Source organism: Coregonus clupeaformis, chromosome 8 (assembly GCF_020615455.1).
Source record: "Coregonus clupeaformis isolate EN_2021a chromosome 8, ASM2061545v1, whole genome shotgun sequence".
NCBI classification, from domain to species: domain Eukaryota; kingdom Metazoa; phylum Chordata; class Actinopteri; order Salmoniformes; family Salmonidae; genus Coregonus; species Coregonus clupeaformis.
In genome coordinates this window covers 2,332,191-2,354,348 of record NC_059199.1, presented here as the reverse complement: position 1 = coordinate 2,354,348, position 22,158 = coordinate 2,332,191, and the positions used below count along the sequence as shown (strand labels likewise).

Here is a 22,158-nt window from a genome sequence, read left to right as displayed (position 1 = left end):
TTAAAGCAAACTCTCTGTGAACTGGTGAAAAGTACACAGAAATGCCAGCTAAGCCTACTATAACTATAATTCCTTAATTATTATTTATCATTATCCACTCCCACTAAATGCAGAGGTGTTACAGTACATTAATAACCTGAAGTCACGATTCAGTTTCCCTGGTTTATCAGTTTCCCTGGTTTATCAGTTTCCCTGGTTTATCAGTTTCCCTGGTTTATCAGTTTCCCTGGTTTATCAGTTTCCCTGGTTTATCAGTTTCCCTGGTTTATCAGTTTCCCTGGTTTATCAATACATTTTTATTTATGACATTAATTAAATCCCCATAGTATCATCAAAAGACTGACGATTAGCTAATTTCTTCACTTCTATAGCCCCGGATACTGGTTGGTTACTGAGATATTACTACAGACACTGGTTGGTTACTGAGATATTACTACAGACACTGGTTGGTTACTGAGATATTACTACAGACACTGGTTGGTTACTGAGATATTACTACAGACACTGGTTGGTTACTGAGATATTACTACAGACACTGGTTGGTTACTGAGATATTACTACAGACACTGGTTGGTTACTGAGATATTACTACAGACACTGGTTGGTTACTGAGATATTACTACAGACACTGGTTGGTTACTGAGATATTACTACAGACACTGGTTCATTACTGAGACATTACTACAGACACTGGTTCATTACTGAGATACTTCAACAGCCTAATCTTCTAATCATGAGGCCTTGAGATGAGGAAAATATGCCCCATTGTATGTGACCTGAATGAGAACAGCCTTTCAAACAGTGTCCTGGCCACCGAACACCCATCCATCACTAAATGGATATACAGACAGATGACATCCATCACTAACTGGATGTACAGACAGATGACAGCTCTGCTAGGAGAAAAGTTTGGAAAAATGGCCAGAGGGAATACGCGAAGACATTTCCCTTCTTCCCAATATTATTTACAGCACTGTCTACACATATTTCATTTATCCAACCTTCGCAATTAGTGAAACCACATGTTTTTCTGACTTCAGAAACTTTCCCTGTGGAGACATGAAAGAAAAGCTGACCACACAGAAGATGTGACCTTAGCTAAATGACCAGTTGCTAAACTCTTTTAGAGATGTCTTGTTGTCACATACCCAGTTCTCCGTTCTCTATGACCTCGAACGTGATCCAGAGGTCGACCGGGTTCGTGACCACGTTCCTCATAACCAGCGTGGACTCTGCCAGCTCTTCTGACCTCATGGTTGGAGACAACTACCATAACACAACCACAAAGATGTTAGAGAGAGGAAAGGATACAGTCACATCTTAGCAGGACTGGGGTCATTTCAATTTCAGTTATTTCAGTCCATTTCATTTCAATTCACCCAGGAAGTGAACTGAAATTACAGTACGAGAATTGCAGTGTCATTCATTTTCAATTAGGATTTTTTTCCCCATTCTTGAATTTAAATGTAAATTAACTTGCTGCATTGAATACATTCAAATAGAATTGACTACAACCCTGCATATTAGCTATCCCCAACAGTTAATTAGGGAATGGAGTTAAGGATGGGCTTTTGTATCACTGTCAAAGATTTTCCATCACTTTCACACTGGAAATGGAGAACACAAAACCCTCCATTTGTTTGTGAAATAGTGATAGAAACTATTCTGTAATCATAGTGTAGAGGTGAACAGAAAGGAAAGACTCAGCATGACTAAAGAGAGAAGAAAATAAGTGTTAATGTTGTGTGAGTCGTAAAGTGAGTCGTAAAACAGTCCACTCTAACCTAACCCCCCTCCCCTCCCCTTCCACCCCACCGCTGTTCCACACCTGCAAAATAAGTCCATTACCTGCAGCTTACCACTACCACTGATTAAACGCAATTACTCACACAATTATATCAGAAGTGTCTTTGATTAGCTCGCTTTTGATTTATTCCGGTGGCAGTAATCCCATCAGGTTTAACCACCAACGTCTCGGCCCTATTCTATCACACCCTCCACCTCTCTCTCTCTCTCTCTCTCTCTCTCTCTCTCTCTCTCTCTCTCTCTCTCTCTCTCTCTCTCTCTCTCTCTCTCTCTCTCTCTCTCTCTCTCTCTCTCTCTCTCTCTCTCTCTCTCTCTCTCTCTCTCTCTCTCTCTCTCTCTCTCTCTCTCCTCTCTCTCTCTCTCTCTCTCTCTCTCTCTCTCTCTCTCTCTCTCTCTCTCTCTCTCTCTCTCTCTCTCTCTCTCTCTCTCTCTCTCTCTCTCTCTCTCTCTCCTCTCTCTCTCTCCCATCCCTTGCTCTGTCCCTCTAACTCCCCCAGACCCCATTACACACCCCTCCACCTCTCCCTCTCCCTCTCTCTCCCTCCCTCCAACTCACACACTCCCCCTCTTTCTCACCCCCTTGCACGCACGCACGCACACACACACACACACACACACACACACACCTTTACCTTGATTAAGCAGCAGTTCTCCGGCTCCCTCCTCTCCAGGTACACCTCGAAGATCAAGTCCCCGGCCGGAGAGAACTAAATAGAAGGAGAGAAAGAGAGAGAAACAGAGGAGAAAGAAAAACCAACAGTTGGATTAATTGGCTTTTGTTCTGAATTCCCACCTCGGTGTGGCCTGAGCCTAAACGGAGTGAACCAAGGGAAGCGTTAGATGATTTGAGGAGAGTAGCAGAGGTCATATTCTGAGCTACAGGCAAACTAAATATAGTGCTTTTAATTGATGTGATATTTTGGCAGAATGAGGGAAGCAAGCCAGAGCAAGTCAGAGAGGTGGAAAGCGGGGGGTAGGGCTTCAAATGTAGTCAACGTTTCTGCCTAACTTTATAATACCCCAATTAAGTGCTCAATCTCTCAATAAGAACTTGAGCTAACTCTGACCTTTTGTCGTGATTTGGAGTCAATGGAATATCTGTGTGGAAATCTGAAGCGTGCAGATCAAGTTAGGACACTCCTCTCAGGATTTAGATATTATTTTAGATTTAACACTGGGACATGGTATTTTTCCATCTGTGAGAATCCAGTCTGTTCTATACCATTGAGGTAACATAGCAGGCCACATACAGAGGCTGGGGATACGTCCTTGGGAACCTGCAGACTATCACAGCTGACACTTCTCTCAATATCCCTTCAACCTTCCTCCGGCATTGTGAAACAACAGCAGAGAGGCCATTGGACACAAAGTGACATTTGACACAACGTGACATTGGACATAAAGTGACATTGGACACAAAATTATATTGGACACAAAGTGACATTGGACAGAAAATGACAATGGACACAAAGTGGCATTGGACACAAAATGACATTGGACACAAAGTGACATTGGACACAAAATGGAAGTAGAGAAGAATAAGGCATGAGGGGGGTGTGGTATATGGCCAATATACCACGGCTAACGGCTGTTCTTACGCACGACGCAATGCAGAGTACTTGGATACGGCCATTAACCATGGTATATGGCCAATATACCACGGCTAAGGGCTGTTCTTACGCATGACGCAACGCGGAGTACCTGGATACGGCCATTAACCGTGGTATATTGGCAATATACCACAGCTAAGGGCTGTTCTTACACATGACGCAACGCGGAGTACCTTGATACGGCCATTAGCCGTGGTATATGGGCAATATACCACAGCTAAGGGCTGTTCTTATGCACAACGCAACGCGGAGTACCTGGATACGGCCATTAGCCGTGGTATATGGGCAATATACCACGGCTAAGGGCTGTTCTTACGCACGACGCAACGTGGAGTACCTGGATACAGCCCTTAGCCGTGGTATATTGGCCATATACCACAAACCCCCGAGATGCCTTAATGCTATTATAAGCTGGTTATGCAGCACGGAGTGCCTGGATACAGCCATTAGCCGTGGTATATTGGCCATACAGTACACCAACAAACCCCTGAGGTGCCTTATATATTATAAACTGGTTACCAACGTAATTAGAACAGTCAAAATTAATTTTTGGTCATATCCATGGTATAGGGTCTGATATACCACGGGTGTCAGCCAATCAGCATTCAAGGCTCGAACCACCAGTTTATAATTATGATTATAAACAGGTTTGAGCCCTGAATGCTGATTGACTGCAAGCCGTATACTCCGGTCTTCGATTACCCCCAACAGCACACATTTTTGTTGTAGCCCCGGACAAACATACCCGATTCAACTCATTTGGGGCCTGATGATTAGTTGACAAGTTGAATCCAGACAAAGGTGTGTTTGTCCGGGGCTACAATAAAACTGTACTGTTGGGGGTACTCGAGGACCGGAGTTGGGAACCACTGGCCTAAAGTAAGATGGCATTAGCTTTATGGGCATTTGCGTTGCACCCCTTGACATTGTGCATCTGAAGCAGAGAAAAGCTTAACTCACACACATTAATAATAATTTTGTCATTTAGCAGACGCTCTTATCCAGAGCGACTTACATGAGCAATTAGGGTTAAGTGTCTTGCACATCAACAGATTTTTCACCTAGTCGGCTCAGGGATTAGAACCAGCGACCTTTCGGTTACTGGCACAACACTCTTAACCACTAAGCTACCTGCCACCCCACATTGTTAACATATTGTTCAGCTATATGGCTGCATTGGTATTGCATGCCATTATCAGCTGCAAAATGGGTTCACATGGCTGATATTCTGAACAAATAGTGACAATCAAATAATACAACACAGAAACACAGACAAATTAAAGCCAGATTCCCTTCCCCTCTTTATTGCAGGATTGTGATCTGTGATTAATCAACATCGACACTAGTTCATCCTGAATAATAGTTAAGTTAACAATGAAAACAAGTTTAAACACTTAACTTCAAAGAATCAACATTGTTTCATATCATTTCAAAGTGTACAAGTAAGCTAACAGGTTAGACATTTTAGTAACAAGTAGGCAGTTATTACCAGAGATGGCCAACCTCCCTCCACTGATCCCTGATCTACTGGGTGAGAAGACTTCTGTTCCAGCCCAGCAATTGCACACTTGATTATTAACTAATTAGGTTTGATACATTTAATCAAGGTGTGTTAGTGTTGGGTTGGAACAGAAGCATGCACACCCAGCAGGGTTGGCCTGCTCCAGTTGTAATAGGCTTATACATTGTGTGACTTTTAAACTGTATTTTTGTTTACAACATTTGCTAACATAGCAAGGTATACATAACCCATGGTATACATAACCCAAGGTATACATAACCCATGGTATACAAGGATGCACTCTTATTCTCTTGGGACATTCATTGGGACCTCTTCACCCGCAGACAGGGTTTGACGGCTCTCTGTATCTGAGGACAGAAAACATCACAAAATAAACAGGCTGTATTATACTCAAATTAGACAGCACTGAATATTATGTTGCTATATCTCTCTGTCCTCAGTTTTTGTCACTAGGGACTGGGACTGGATAATATTTTCATAATGTCCTCCCACAAATGTACCTGCCCTATTCAGAGTAGCCTACTCTCCCTTCTCTGACAGCTGGAAGTGCTAACGTTAGCTAATTATTTTCACCCTCTTCCACTGCTGTTAGCTAGCTACACATGCATTTGGAGTTACAATGATAAATACATCAAGATAACTAACTAGCTAATATGAAGTTAGCAAGCTGGTGATGTTTTATTTACTTAGCTAGCTATATAGTATGTAAAGTTAGCTAGCTAACTAGCGAGCATTACGTTAGCAGCACTTTTGAGTTAGCCTGCACACTAAGTTTCTGTAGCAAGCTAACTAATAATACATCGTTTTTTTTATTATTTTCAAAATATATTTCCTTGCTTGAATAGGTTCTCCCACTGCCTCCATTTTCTGGGTCCTTAGAAAAACTAAATAATGGAAAATCTTCCAGAAGTTTCCAGTGGTAGCAAAACGCAGTCAGCCATGTGGACGATTGGAGGACTTTCACCAGACTGACTGGTCTTCCAACATGGCGCCTGGTGCGGTTGCTAGGTGATTTGTGACGCAACTGCAAGCTCTCTATACCACACCTCATTGGGCCTTATTGCTTAATTATACCATGGCGTTGTTGAATACTCCTTTCTGATTGGCTTGAAGGGCATTCTAGAGGGTTCATTATTTCCCTACAACACACAGTATATTTGCACGGTAGAATTCAATGGCTATAGTTCATTTTTACATGTTTTGTTTGAGCTGCTTTTGAAAGCAAAAGTCGAATCTAAAACATTATTGGCATTGTTGAATTTGATTTTCATAATAGCAAGCTAGGACTGAAGGTTTGGTTAGTTAAACTAGCAAGTCTGTTTGTTTGGTTACCACAGCAACTACTGTAGCTATCTAGTAAACTTGCTAGCTACTTCAGTGGATGTTGAACACATTTCTAGCGGCAAATGTGTTAAATTATACCCATGGTATTAAAGAGTTAATCAACTCGAGCTCTATGCATTCTCTGAAAAATAATGCAACTCCATGCAAGGTCAGTTCCACTCTGCTAGCGCGTTGTGAAACACACCTTTCACGTCGTTCAATAGTTTCCAATAGAACGCATAGCCCCTTGTTGATTATCCCTTACTTATGCAGCTGGTTGAGACAGTACCACACATGAAACCACTTCCATCAACTGCCCTGAAAACTAAACAGTCCATGTGTGGCGGCAATTTTGAAATGCTGAGTCGTGGCCTCCAGTTAAAGCACACTTCAGTTTGTCTTGACAACAGTCACTCTCAGCTGTGGAAACGAGAGGGAAAGGGAAAGGTTTAGAGGTATCTCTGTGCATCATGGTACTTATTCCTTCCTCTCCACAGGAAACAAGGTCACAGTAGATTGAAGTGAAGGAGAAGTAGACAGGTCCCGTGTGGCTCAGTTGGTAGAGCATGGAGCTTGCAATGCCGGGGTTGTGGGTTCGATTCCCACGGGGGACCAGTACAAAAAAGTATGAAGATATATGCACTCACCACTGTAAGTCGCTCTGGATAAGAGCATCTGCTAAATGACTAAAACGTAACATTTAAACGTACAGTGTATGATAATGCAGAGTTTACCCATAAGAATGAGTAGAAAGCGCGTTTCAAGTCAATGATGGTATAATGGGTGGACTGGCAGCCATTTTGAGTGTACCCATGCCAGGAAGTAAAAGCAGTTGTGTGCTGTGATTTGTTGAGTCAACTCAACTGACATTACAAAACACTTACTTTATGAGCCACATCAGTTAGTATCATTTGAATGAACATTCTACATTACCATGGCAATCCAGCATCAGTTGATAGAACATTCCAAAATACCATGGACATTTTTGCATCACAATACCAGGCAGCCATTGCGAGTGTACCCATGAGTTCACCAGTCAAAATATGGCTGCCCAACTTTATTGTGTTAGCCCAGCCACTGATGAGAGAGCAAGCGAGGAAAGAAAACAAACAGGGTGGTTTTGCTGGCGCCGTCACTCTAAATTAAATGTGCTTTCTGACGCCTGAAGTCAAGGAGAATAGAATGGAAAGAAAAGACAGGATGGAGAAAAAGAGAAGGGGGGATAGAGAGGGGGGAAAGAGAAGGAGGGGGGGAAAGAGGGGGAAAATAGAGGGGGGTGAGAGGGGGGAGAAAAAGAGAGGGGGGAAGAGAGGGGGGACAAGTGGGGGGAAAGAGAGAGGGGAAAAAGAGGGAGAAAAAGAGAGGGGGAAAGAGAGGGGTGGAAAAGAGGGGGGAAAGAGAGGGGGGAAAAGAGAGGGGGGGAAAGAGAGGGGGAAAAGAGAGGGGGGAAAAGTGAGGGCGGAAGAGAGAGTGGGGAAAAAGAGAGGGGGAAAGAGAGGGGGGAAAGAGGGGGAGAAAAAGAGAGGGAGGAAAGAAGGGGGGAAAAGAGACGGGGGAAAGGAGAGGGGGAAAGAGAGGGGGGAAAAGAGGGAGGAAATAGAGGGGGGAAATAGAGGGGGGAGAAAAAGAGAGGGGGGGAAAGAGGGGGGAAGAGAGGGGGAAAGAGAGGGGGGAAGAGAGGGGGAAAAAGAGAGGGGGTAAAGAGGGGGGAGAAAAAGAGAGGGGGGAAAGAGAGGGGGAAAAAAAGAGGGGAAAAGAGAGGGGGGAAAAAAGAGAGGACAGCGCTCAAATCTAATGTGTGTGTGTGTGTGTGTGTGTACCCTCCACTCCAAGAGCTAACTCAACAGGCTGAGCTAACAGGTGCAAGGCTAGGCACTAGGCTAATCACACTGCTTCACAGCAAGCCTCTAACAATTAGCAAACCCACATGGCAGAGCTAGCCTTAATTCCCTCTCCCTCCCTGAGAGACCTAGTCTTTACTAAAAGCTTTCAATTGAATATCTGACACTTCTCTTTTCCTCCTCCCTCTGCTCTCAATCCTGTTACCAGGTTACCAAAAACCTCCACTTTTAGTACGTGAGACATTTGTCTAGCTCGCTTTCATTTTTCGGGGGCAATTTTCCCACAATAGCGTTAACCTTTTAGTCCAATTGGCAAGATTCATCATGACAGCCTCTGGAAACCAACTTCAGGTGGGGAAAAAAAACAATCACTTTCAACACTTTATTCAACCACTTTCAACACTTTGTTCAACCACTTTCAACTTCAGCAGGCGGTGGAAGATGAATTTGTTTGCCAGGTTATCTTAACAAATAGTTTCCTGCAGCGCATGCATTCCGGTATAAAGTAGGAGACAGTCATAAAGCTTAACAGGCATACAAACCCTCTCATTGGCCTCCTGGCTCTGTCCAACCAACACCCTCCCTTCCTGAATCATTGCATAACAGGAAGACAGTTCAAATGCATTTCTGACCTGAGAGCTCAGCTTATACACACACACACGCATGCACAAACACACACACACACACACACACACACACACACACACACACACACACACACACACACACACACACACACACACAAACTCACACACAACGGTCCAAAAGTCTGATTGTGTTTGTCAGTGGAGCTAAACAGGCCGACTTACTGTGGTGTCTTTCTTGTCATTCCAACGTGTGATGAAACTGTTCTCGCTCTCCATCTGCTTGAGTTGGTCCTCGTTGACCTGGGTGATATATCCAATAACAGACACACACACACAAGTAAATAAATTAACCCTGTCCATTCACATGAAGTAACACAGATATTCTGTACATAAGAGGACATATGGAACATATAATGTTTTTTTGGTAAAAATAGAAATCCCCTTTAATTATATAGAACCACACAATGTGGAATTACAGTTGTGTCCAGTAACTTTAACTTTAATGTAAGCTAAAAGAATAAAACTATAGCGATGGGCTTCCTTAAGTCTCCTAAACTAATTTAGAAGTGGAGAAGGAAGTTCAGTTGGATTTTTCAGCGGGTGGCTCATTACCAACTGAATAAATGGCTCCCGCATACTTCTCTTTCAAAGTGGGGTGGGAAAATTACATGTTTTATTCTAACTTTCCCCCCCTATCTTTTTCAGAGAACCATTTGCTTTGTCAGGGCTATGCATTGCAATGAAGATTGGAGGAGACAGAGAAAATACATTCAATACAAACACACAGAGTGTTGGGGTCTGATAAAAAGCCCTCGTCCACAGCATTCCGCCACATAATGGCGTTCCTAATTAGCCTGAACGTCTCACTCATTTTATGCCACGGTGGTGGTGTGTGTATTCACTGAGATTGGGGCCCTCATTGGTTCAGCTTAATGGCTATTTGTCACGCGAACAACGGCAGCATTCCAACCTGATTAGGAGGGAATGGAGGGATGAATGGAGGGAACCAGTCCTCCTCTAGGTGGGAAAGGGAGACGGAGCCAGGCGTTTCCCGGAAGAATTAACATTCCCACCTGTTCCAAATCCTGTTAGCCAGGCAGCACTCCAAGTGCCACGTTGACAACATTCTTCCAACCTGCTCCACTTTTTTATTCAGGTTGCCTAGACTCAGATGCTGCTTTTGTCTGTTTCAGGTGTGACACTAATAACGCTCCCCTGGTAGTAAGAGGTGGTGACAAAGAAAAGTTCCAGTTGTTCAAGAACAATGAGATGTATGGCATGGTTAATATCGCGTTCCAGAAACTCACTGTTTTAAATTTCAGACACTCACTGTTTTAGGTTTAAGACACTCACTGTTTTCAGTTTCAGACACTCACTGTTTTAAGTTTCAGACACTCACTGTTTAAGTTTAAGACACTCACTGTTTTAAGTTTCAGACACTCACTGTTTTAAGTTTAAGACACTCACTGTTTTATTTTAAGACACTTAGTGTTTCAAGTTCAATACACTCACTGTATCAAGTATATTGAACAAAAATATAAACGCAACATGCAACAATTTCAATGATTTTACTGAGTTACGTTTCATATATGGAAATCAGTCAATTGAAATAAATCAATTAAGCCCTAATCTATAGATTTCACATGACTGGGCAGGGGCACAGCCATAGGTGGGCCTAGGAGGGCATAGGCCCACCCACTTGGGAGCCAGGCCCAGCCAATCAGAATGAGTTTTTCCCCACGAATGGGCTTTATTAGAGACAGAAAAACTCCTCAGTTTCATCAGCTGTCCGGGTGGCTGGTCTCGGACGATCCCGCAGGTCAAGAAGCCGGATGTGGAGGTCCTGGGCTGGCGTGGTTACACGTGGTCTGCGGTTGTGAGTTCGGTTGGACGTACTGCCAAATTCTCTAAAACGACGTTGGAGGCGGCTTATGGTAGAAAAATGAACATTAAATTCTCTTGCAACAGCTCTGGTGGACATTCCTGCAGTCAGCATGGCAATTGCACGCTCCCTCAAAACTTGAGACATCTGTGGCATTGTGTTGTGTGACAAAACTGCACATTTAAGAGTGGCATTTTATAGTCCCCAGCAGAAGGTGCACCTGTGTAATGATCATGCTGTTTAATCCGCTTCTTGATATGCCACACCTGTCAGGTGGATGAATTATCTTGGCAAAGAAGAAATGCTCACTAACAGGGAATGGAAACAAATTTGTGCACAATATTCGAGAGAAATCATATTTTTGTGTGTATGGAACATTTCTGGGATCTTTTATTTCAGCTCATGAAACATGGGACCATCACTTTACATGTTGTGTTTTATATTTTTGTTCAGTATATATGACAGGTAGATAGATGTTACTTACCCCAAAAAGTTGTACATAGTTGTTGATGAGGTCTTGGACCACGCTGATCTCTGGTGTGGTCTGTCCCTTGGTTTGGAAGAGACAGGAGGAGAACACACAGGCCAAGTCTCTGGTCTGCATCTGGTTGATATGGGAGCACCTCTGGACCCTAAACAGTATAGAGATACAGGAGGACATTGGTTTACACAACACACTGATAAACACACATATAGGCCACACAGACTGTATATACAGTACATACACCCACAGACACAGGAACAGACACACACACACACACACACACACACACACACACACACACACACACACACACCTAAAAGTACAGCTACACTACACACAATGTCCCCCTCGTGCACAACCAAACTATGTACACATTCCCTGGTCAACAGCATGAGCATGTGTGACGGGAACTAGAGGTAATGATTGGAGGAGATGTTAAGCTAGGCCACAGTCCAGGTAATGATTGGAGGAGATGTTAAGCCAGGCCACAGTCCAGGTAATGATTGGAGGAGATGTTAAGCCAGGCCACAGTTCAGGTAATGATTGGAGGAGATGTTAAGCCAGGCCACAGTCCAGGTAATGATTGGAGGAGATGTTAAGCTAGGCCACAGTCCAGGTAATGATTGGATGAGATGTTAAGCCAGGCCACAGTCCAGGTAATGATTGGAGGAGATGTTAAGCCAGGCCACAGTCCAGGTAATGATTGGAGGAGATGTTAAGCCAGGCCACATTCCAGGTAATGATTGGAGGAGATGTTAAGCCAGGCCACAGTCCAGGTAATGATTGGATGAGATGTTAAGCCAGGCCACAGTCCAGGTAATGATTGGAGGAGATGTTAAAGGGGAACGGAAACACTTTAGGAAGGAAAGCTAAGCAAAGAGATGTATTCAATCCACTAAAACTAAACATGTGCATTTAACATAGAAACCTCTCTATTTTTAGGATTTTGATCTTGAACAATGTTTATTAGAGGTATGGATAGCGCCATCTTGAATTGCCATAGTAAGGATTGATGCCATTTGGCAAGATTGCGCAAATTGTGAATACTGCCACTGGGAGGCACCTCACCTCCACTGGACCTGAAAGGTTTCTCACAACTTTGACACTGCTCTCTCATTGAGATCATGTCAACAGCAATAAGGCAAGCAACAGTATATAATTTGTTTTTATGTTGGTTATTATAATACTTTCCTTTTAGAGTATTTATTTCCTTTTGATAAGATAAGTCTGTGAAATTGACTTTTGATAACAAGCCAAGTAGACAGTCAGACAAAACAAGGCAAGGTAGCTAGCCTTTAGCTAGCTAGCTACTTGATTTAGCTAAGCTAGCTCTTCTCGTCTTTTTGATGTTAATGTTTTCTAGCTAGCTATGATCCCCATAGCTATAATTATTAGCTTGTGCTTGACATGGGCAAGAGCTCACCGGAGCTGAGTACCGGCACCTCAAATTTTCAACTGCTTGAGCTCCTGTTCCTCTCATAGAATATTAGCTCAAAAGCACCTAAATGTAACAGTACCGGCACCCAAAACGAGAACCGGCACCTATTTCAGTCCAAGTCAATCACCATAGCTAGCTATATAACTACATAATTAGAAAGCTCATGTAACGTTAGGTGTCTTGTCTATCTGTGATATGTCATATGATTCCTAAAATGTAGTAGCTAAGGCTGCTGGCTGTTGATTGCAATAAGTAATGTAACCTAAACCTTAAGCCTAACCCTTATGATGATAGCTAGCTATCTAACTAGCTAGCTAGATAATTACTTTTGAAAGCTAAGGATGGTAGTCAACTTGGTAACTACATCAACCTGGTCTAGCAGGTTTTGTGACTGCTATTTACAGGCATACATAATCATATTATTTAAGTTATCAGATATTCAGTTATGTTACATGTTTTCTCAAACGTTAAGAGTGAATAGCCGATTGATAACTACACAAAGGCTACACAATTGTCTCCCTTTATTTATGTGCTGAAGGGGAAGACGAGGACGAAGAGGATGAGATTGAAATGGAGTAGGAAGAGGAATTTGAGAAGCCACCACGTGATGCTGCTGCCTCTCAGCCAAGCTTTTTGACTGAAAGGTAACTGTCAACAATGTATTATTGTTATGTACTAATAGGCCTATTTACTGTACAGCTCTCTCTCTCTCTCGCTCTCTCTATCTCTCTCTCTCTCTCTCTCGCTCTCAGCTCTCAGCTCTCAGCTCTCAGACCTTCGTGAGGACAGGCAGGGGCTGGAAAGACCGGAAAAGCTGCTGCGGAGGCTTCAAAAAGGCTGAGGGACAATCACACCCTCACAGCCTAGGTGAGCCTTAAATGAACTTCAATGTACTGGAGGACTACTCTAGAAATAGTTGGCTTTGTTACAGGGAAGATAGAAAAGAGGATGTGATGTGGTTTGTTTGTGTAGCACCTGAATACGCTGTCATGCATCGTAGGGGACTGAAGTTGTGTTAGGTTGTGGTACTCCAGTGAGTGACCCATTGCAGACACAGGCACTAGTAAAGGGACTCCTAGTCTTCACCCAGTAACTCAGATTGGAAGTGGTCATTTCCCCTTTGTTGCATGCTTTTAATTTGTTCCCATTCTGTATTAGGCTACAGGCCTAGTGGAATGTATGAAGAAACTGAAATTGTAAAAGGCTTTTTTTTGTTATTATATGCCTTATTCTTTTCATATTTAGTAATTCCAGTTCAATTTTGACGACAATATCCCTGAGTTGAATATTGTATATAATGTCTTGGTAATCAAATCAAATTTTATTTGCCACATGCCCCGAATACAACAGGTGTAGACCTTACAGTGAAATGCTTAATTACAAGCCCTTAACCAACAATGCAGTTTTAAGAAAAAAAGTGTTGAGTAAAAAATAAATGAGTGAAAAAAATATATATATATATATTAAAGGGCAGCAGTAAGATAAAATAACAGTAGGGAGCCTATATACAGGGGGTACCGGTACAGAGTCAATGTGCGGGGGCACCGGCTAGTCGAGGTAATTGAGGTAATATGTACATGTGGGTAGAGTTAAAGTGACTATGCATAAATAATAAAGACAGTAGCAGCAGCGTAAAGGGGGGGCAGTGCAAATAGTCTGGGTAGCCATGATTAGCTGTTCAGGAGTCTTATGGCTTGGGGGTAGAAGCTGCTAAGAAGCCTTTTGGACCTAGACTTGGCGCTCAGGTACCGCTTGCCGTGCGGTCTATGATTAGGGAGGAGATGTTAAGCCAGGCCACAGTTCAGGTAATGATTGGAGGAGATGTTAAGCCAGGCCACAGTCCAGGTAATGATTGGAGGAGATGTTAAGATAGGCCACAGTCCAGGTAATGATTGGAGGAGATGTTAAGCTAGGCCACAGTCCAGGTAATGATTGTATGAGATGTTAAGCCAGGCCACAGACCAGGTAATGATTGGATGAGATGTTAAGCCAGGCCACAGTCCAGGTAATGATTGGAGGAGATGTTAAGATAGGCCACAGTCCAGGTAATGATTGGAGGATATCTTAAGATAGGCCACAGTCCAAATACCAGCAAAAGACCCAATTAAGTATTTTGTATTTCATTGAACCTTTATTTTGATAGGGAGTTATGCTGAGACCAATGTCTCTTTTAGAGATGAGCCCTGTTCACACATAAAAACACATCAATATACACTATACGGAAGTCAACACACAAGCATAGAAAACAAACCCATTCTTCAGTAAAAAGGTCCTCAATCAGCCTTTCGAATTGCCCTAGATGCACCAATTGTTGAAAACTAAAAGCAGATTTACCCAACACAGTGGCGATCGAAGGGAGCTCCAGAGTTAGCCATCCCTGAGATTGGGTCTGGTAGCTCGTACGTCTGTAAGTTAACAATGAAATAAGGTACGGTGGAAGTCTTCTCCAAACAATCTGCATCATTACCATAATAGTCCGAGTAATAATAATAATAATATGCCATTTAGCAGACGCTTTTATCCAAAGCGACTTACAGTCATGCGTGCATACATTTTTTTTGTGTATGGGTGGTCCCGGGGATCGAACCCACTACCTTGGCGTTACAAGCGCCGTGCTCTACCAGCTGAGCTACAGAGGACCAACGTATACACTGTGGCTTTGGAGGGGAACAGCAGCACTGTAAGCATCAGTGTACAAGACCTCATCAGGCCAGACAAGTAGTAGTAGTGAATTACACGTATTTACAGTATCTAACAGATAGTAGAAATATGTTGTATCTACTTTACTAGAAGACAAGGGTGGAATTGGGGGGAGGACGTGTAGGAACCTGTACAGAAATCTTTGAGCTGAATGACAAATGATCCGACTTCAGTTCTATACTAGTTCTCAGCATGATGTTCTTTTTCGATTTCTGGTAAACCATGGGACAAAAAAACATCAAAATGAACCGGTTTTTTTTGCAATGTAGAGGTCTGGTATTACGTGGTATTATTCACACCCAGAGGAGGGTATGTTATCTACAGAATGGTGTTATGGGTCAATTAAACTGACTTTTGCAGAGCAAGGGATTGTGGGTTAGAAGTGTCAATAAGAAACAGGTGGCATCGCTATGCCGACATGCCCTAGTCTGCGTTGTTGTCTCACTTACCGCCCACACACACACTTCTGTGTGTGTGCCATGTATTTGTCTTTTATCTGATATTCTGATATTCTGACTATATACAGTGCATTCGGAATGTATTCAGACCCCATTGACTTTTTCCACATTATGATACGTTACAGCCTTACTCTAAAATGGATTAAATGTTAAAAAATCCTCAGCAATCTACACACATTACCCCATAATGACGAAGTGAAAACAGGTTTATAGAAATGTTTGCAAATGTATTAAAAATAAAAAAAACTGAAATACCTTATTTACATAAGTATTCAGACCTTTTGCTTTGAGACTCGAAATTGAGCTCAGGTGCATCCAGTTTCCGTTGATCATCATTGAGATGTTTCTACAACTTGATTGGAATCCACCTGTGGTAAATTAAATTGTTTGGACATGATTTGGCAAAAACCAAGCAATGAGGTCGAAGGAATTGTCCGTAGAGCTCCGAGACAGGATTGTGTTGAGGCAGAGATCTGGGGAATGGTATCTAAAAATGTCTGCAGAATTGAAGCTCCCCAAGAACACAGTGGCCTCCATCATTCTTAAATGGAAGAAGTTTGGAACCACCAAGACTCTTCCTAGAGCTGGCCGCCCGGGCCAAACTGAGCAATCGGGGGAGAAGGGCCTTGGTTAGGGAGGTGACCAAGAACCCGATGGTCACTCTGACAGAGCTCCAGAATTCCTCTGTGGAGATGGGAGAACCTTCCAGAAGGACAATCTCTGCAGCACTCCACCAATCAGGCCTTTATGGTAGAGTGGCCAGACGGAAGCCACTCCTCAGTAAAAGGCACATGACAGCCCGCTTGGAGTTTGCCAAAAGACACCTGAGGGACTCTCAGACCATGAGAAACAAGATTCTCTGGTCTCATGAAACCAAGATTGAACTCTTTGGCCTGAATGCCAAGCGTGACATCTGGAGGAAACCTGGCACCATCCCTATGGTGAAGCATATCTTCGCTTCGTCATTATGGGGTATTGTGTGTAGATTGCTGAGGATGTTTTTAAATTAATCCATTTTAGAATAAGGCTGTAACGTAATGTGGAAAAAGTCAAAGGGTCTGAATACTTTCCAAAGGCACTGTATATTATGACATTCAGACTATATATATATTATGATATCCAGGCTATATATATATTATGATATTCAGATTATATATATATTATGATATTCAGGATATATACACTGAGTGTACAAAACATTAGGAACATTAGGAAAACCGGAAAATGTGTCTGCAGTGCATTACAGTGAAATGAACAGTGACATGATGAGTGCATTGACCAGAGGGTCTTTGCAGTTTGCACACACACAGTTGTGTGTGTCTGTGTGTGTGTGTGTGGGTGTGTGTGTGTGTGTGTGTGTCTGTGTGTGTGTGTCTGTGTGTGTGTGTGTGTGTGTCTGTGTGTGTGTGTGTCTGTGTGTGTGTGTGTGTGTGTGTGTGTGTGTGTGTGTGTGTGTGTGTGTGTGTGTGTGTGTGTTGACCAGAGGGTGTCTGTGTGTGTGTGTGTGTGTCTGTGTGTCTGTGTGTGTGTGTCTGTATGTGTGTGTGTGTGTGTGTCTGTGTGTGTGTGTGTGTTGACCAGAGGGTGTCTGTGTGTGTCTGTGTGTGTGTGTGTGTGTGTCTGTGTGTGTGTGTGTGTTGACCAGAGGGTATCTGTGTGTGTGTGTGTGTGTGTGTGTTGACCAGAGGGTGTCTGTGTGTGTGTGTGTGTCTGTGTGTGTGTGTGTGTGTGTTGACCAGAGGGTGTCTGTGTGTGTGTGTGTGTGTCTGTGTGTGTGTGTGTGTTGACCAGAGGGTGTCTGTGTGTGTGTGTGTGTGTGTGTGTGTGTCTGTGTGCGTGTGTCTGTGTGTGTGTGTGTGTGTGTCTGTGTGTGTGTGTTGACCAGAGGGTGTCTGCAGCCTCGGACCCCCACCTGTAGAGATGTTGCAGCAGTGCAGTCAGGGTGGATCTGTTGATCTTCGGAAGACTCTGGATAAACCGAGAGTACTTCTCCACTCTCCGTTTCTCATCCCCCTCATCTACACACGAACAACAAGAGGCCATTGATTAAAACAAAGACCCAAAAATATACATCAAGCTAAAATATAACGCTACAATAGAGTATATGATACATTGACCCAGAGCATGTATCCAGGTTAGTCTCACAGAGTATATGTAATATTACATCATACATATGATATATAAATATGCAGCTCTTCTACGTCAATATTAAACAATCAAAGGTAATCTGTGCATCCCACACACCCAGTACAGACACCCAGTAGGGGTAGAGCTCTTTGGCCAGCAAGGCGTCCTCGGCCTGGGACAGAAAGTTCTTCAGGGTGTCGGTGACGTCCTCCAGCTGGTGCTCCAGGACGTGGAGCTTGACATTGCGGGCGTCCTGCCTGAAGGCCCCCAGGAGCAGGGCCACACGGCCCGGGTCCCCACTAACACGGTAGATCCCCTGATGGCACAGACCTGGAGGAGTGGGGGAAGAGGGGAGAGAGAGAGTGAGACACAGAGAGAAAGAGACAGCATGAAAACAAGAACAAACCCTCATGTATTCAGCCAGCAGCATACCATCCTGCATCCAACTGCTGGCTTGCCTCTGAATCTAAGCAGGGTCGGTCCCGGTTGGTCCCTGAATGGGAGACCGGATGCTCACCGTACTGGGTGACAAAAGCTATGCAGCTGTCCACAACGATGGGGATGCCATTTTTACTCAGCTGCTGGTTGCTTAGAGCACTGCCGTCCGTGCCAGCGGCCAATTGGATCGCGGAGTGCCACAGCGCAAAGTCCACTTTGTTGAAACCGTGGATGTACACAGTTCTGTACGAAAGCAGGAAACAGGAAATAGGGCAATCATATACAGCATTTTTTAGGAAAATAGACATTCACAAGTGGGTGTGGCCAACATTTGAAGGCCCTCCTCTTTGCCGCAGAGACAAAATGTATAAAAAAATATATAACTCCATTATCTTCTCTACATACTTTATATCTGTTTTTAATAGTTTAAGTTCACACTAAAAACATTTAACCATCCCGGAAATTATTTTCAAAAAAGTATTATTATTTGAAGTGTTGGCCACAATTTAGCAACGGCGGCCCGCCACTGCTAAATGAACATAGGGGAAACACTGCAATGAAAAATTACACACATCAGAACACAGTGTCAACGCTGCAAAGCAGGCTGGGAACGAACAAACCACGGACACACATACCTTCCACCCTCCACCATCAAGAGCACTTGGATCCTCTCCTCGCCTTCTACATGTGTGGAAACAGCTGAGGAAGAGCAACAACGGAGGAAAGGAAAGGAAGATGGCACGTGAATAGTATGTTCACGGCTGTGACGATGCTGAAACAAAGCATAGCTGCAATGCACTTAAGAGTATTCCTCGCTATGTGGGAGGAAAAGTGTTCCTTCTAGAAGTAGATGTAGTACACAGACCCCAGGCAGATCTGCTTGGACACACAGACAGCGGAAAACAGGGGGGACGAGACAGAAAGAGATGGAAAAATCTAAGCGAGTGATCGTGCCGGCAACCATAAATGCTTCACACTAGAGTAAATAGCATTTTCCCTGTTGCCTGTGTAGCCGACACTACTGTATGCATCTGGTCGTTGTCTTGTTGACGTCCCTGTGTGATGTTCACTCAGTGGGGGGGCATGAAGCCTGGATGTCAGTGGTCGTCAGCTGTTACAACGCCTGGGTGGTGCCAAATCAGATCGCACTGTTTTGCATTATTCTACACACACACACACACACACACACACACACACACACACACACACACACACACACACACAATGTACAGTACATAGCACAACTTGCTATGTCCTACATACCAATTGCTTTCACACCTATGAATCTCCTTCTCTCCTATTTATTCGGTTTCATATTGGCCACAAACTACCCTTTGTTTTAGAACAATCAGATCTGCTTTACTGTCAAGCATTGTAAGAAGACAATATAAGGGTGATGAGCCACTGGTAACACTGATATTACAAAATAAATACATTTACGTCATTTAGCAGACACTTTTATCCAGAGCGACTTACAGGAGCAATTAGGGTTAAGTGCCTTGCTCAAGGGGACATAGACAGATTTTTCACCTAATTGGCTTGGAGATTTGAACCAGTGACTTGTTGGTTACTGGACCAATGCTCTTAACCACTAGGCTAGAAACTCTCAATAATATATGGAGGTAAACAGGCAAAACTGTTAATCTCCACCACTCTCTGGTGGCAAATTATGTGCTGATGTTGTGTTTGGCATAGTTTCAAGGGCAAGGAATTTTTCTCTGATTCCAGCAACCTGCGGTAAAAAAAAACAGGAGCTTCAGAGATTGCTATTGACTTGAGAAGGCTTTATTAATAAAATAGTGTTATCAGGTAAATGCAAACGCTTGTCATTTTTTTCAAAACAAACACATCAAAATCACTTTATCCACCTCTCGGCTCTCGCTGTGGAAATGTTATTAAATGTTATGCTTCTGGGATAAGGAAGCTAACTCCGCAGCCTTGTAGGCCTGTGATTAGTATTGGGATTTGGCCGGTAAAAGAGTGCTTGTTATGCTTTGTTTCTTCGTTCTTCAGAGAAATAAATGTTTTTTTTTTTTTTAAGGTAACAACAGCACACACTATCACACAGCAATTCTGTGTATTAAAAAGGCCGGAAATCAACTGTGACTCCGCTTGCTTGCTTACTAGACGATGTGAATGATTCTATTATTTTCCTAAATGTGCTGTGCTGTAGAGAGAGAGAGAGTGTCGCAGAGTTCTGGTTTTGCTAATGGGTATCATCGGAGTGATTCTATCTTTGATGAATCAGGGGCTGGTACTCCTGCAAAAAAGCCTGTCTCACTCCAATTTCCCTTGCACTAGTTATTTAGTTTATTTGTTGGCCAGTGACAATTTTGGAATAATAATACACAATTTTACAAACTACACCCCTGTAACAAATACTGAATCAAATATATTGAAGAGACAAATTGATGATGTGCTTATCTTGTTCTGAAACAATAGGTGTCCAATCAAAACGCATAATTTGACCATTGGGTACAATACTATGATAATTGTGATACTCCTCTAAGAAAACCAATAGTCAAAACCTCATGGCTCTGGCATAATTCATTTAAAAGTTATTGGAGTTTTTCTACCCTTGTAGGATGGCCAACATTAGGGTGACTAAAGAAAGTTGCATCACTTTAGCTAGGCTGTGTTAGAGTTAAGGTTAACTGACAGGCTCACTGTTGAACTCGTCATCTTTCCTTCTCGACATAAAACAATATAGACGTAAGATAGATATCAGTTTTTGAGATATGACGTAGTATTTTCATATTTTAGTATACCCTTTTCATATTAATGTGAAATTACTATTCTTTTTTCAAAGATTTCTCACAATAACAAGCCTATCTCTGGAAATGTCAATGGAGCAATGAGTGTAAGCTTTTTTTATTTTCAAAGCCTTTTACATGTAATTCAGCCCCGTGTCATGCTAATTTAGCTTTTTGTGACCCGCAGAAACAACTTTGCAGATGACCACCACAACATGTAAATCCTAAAAAAGTTGCTGCGAAAATGCTGCACCGCTCTGTCAACAGAGATCAATGCTTATTATCGTCTGTATTAGGTTACAAAATCCAAACTTTTTTGATATAATGTTAATGATATGTTAGAGAAAGACCCACTGAACAATTCAGAACATGAAGAATCATATTTGTCTTGGTGTATTTATAAATGTATTTTATAACATAAGGAAGTGAAATTTCATCACCGAAGCGTGTTTTCACCCACTCTGGGCAGAGTGGGTAGACACCTTACAATAGGGGATGCACACTGAGATCAGAACACCGTGGCAGCTTAACTCTAACCAGACTTTAATTTTCATTAATCATTTTCTCCCGTCTCTCTCTCTCTCTCTCTCGCTCTCTCTCTCTGTCCTTAGTCCTGGCTGGTGATAAGGCAGATCAGACCTGAAGTCAATCCCTGGGCAAGTCACCATTTCATGACATAATGACCTCTACCTAATACAGAGGAGAGGCAGATCAGTGGATATGCCCAGCTTTACTCATGGTGCTCCTCTGTAGCTCAGTTGGTAGAGCATGGCGCTTGCAATGCCAGGATAGTGGGTTCGATTCCCAGGACCATCCATACGTAGAAGACTTGACATGACTGTAAGTCACTTTGGATGGAAGCGTCTGCTAAATGGCATATATTATATATATATATATATATATATATATATATATATAAATATACAGTGGTGAGAACAAGTATTTGATACACTGACGATTTTGCAGGTTTTCCTACTTACAAAGCATGTAGAGGTCTGTAGTTTTTATCATAGGTACACTTCAACTGTGAGAGACGGAATCTAAAACAAAAATCCAGAAAATCACATTGTATGATTTTAAGTAATTAATTTGCATTTTATTGCATGACATAAGTATTTGATACATCAGAAAAGCAGAACTTAATATTTGGTACAGAAATCTTTGTTTGCAATTACAGAGATCATACGTT

The 22,158-nt window shown here is 42.8% G+C and overlaps 1 protein-coding gene across 3 annotated transcripts in view; it reads right to left on the bottom strand.

Annotated features, from left to right (window-relative positions):
* arap2 (ArfGAP with RhoGAP domain, ankyrin repeat and PH domain 2) overlaps nucleotides 1-22,158 on the bottom strand; it is a 185,281-nt gene that overhangs the window by 19,737 nt on the left and 143,386 nt on the right. For all 3 annotated transcript variants that reach the window (XR_006661293.1, XM_045221712.1, XM_045221713.1), the window contains exons 19-26: nucleotides 18,852-18,915; nucleotides 18,296-18,459; nucleotides 17,896-18,108; nucleotides 17,564-17,669; nucleotides 11,056-11,203; nucleotides 8,912-8,989; nucleotides 2,439-2,513; nucleotides 1,149-1,266 (exon numbers count right to left, since the gene is read on the bottom strand). Coding sequence is in view for 2 of the 3 variants with exons in the window: in XM_045221712.1 (XP_045077647.1) it covers nucleotides 1,149-1,266; nucleotides 2,439-2,513; nucleotides 8,912-8,989; nucleotides 11,056-11,203; nucleotides 17,564-17,669; nucleotides 17,896-18,108; nucleotides 18,296-18,459; nucleotides 18,852-18,915 (966 nt within the window). In the remaining variant the exon portion in view is untranslated. The remainder of the gene's footprint in view (nucleotides 1-1,148; nucleotides 1,267-2,438; nucleotides 2,514-8,911; nucleotides 8,990-11,055; nucleotides 11,204-17,563; nucleotides 17,670-17,895; nucleotides 18,109-18,295; nucleotides 18,460-18,851; nucleotides 18,916-22,158) is intronic.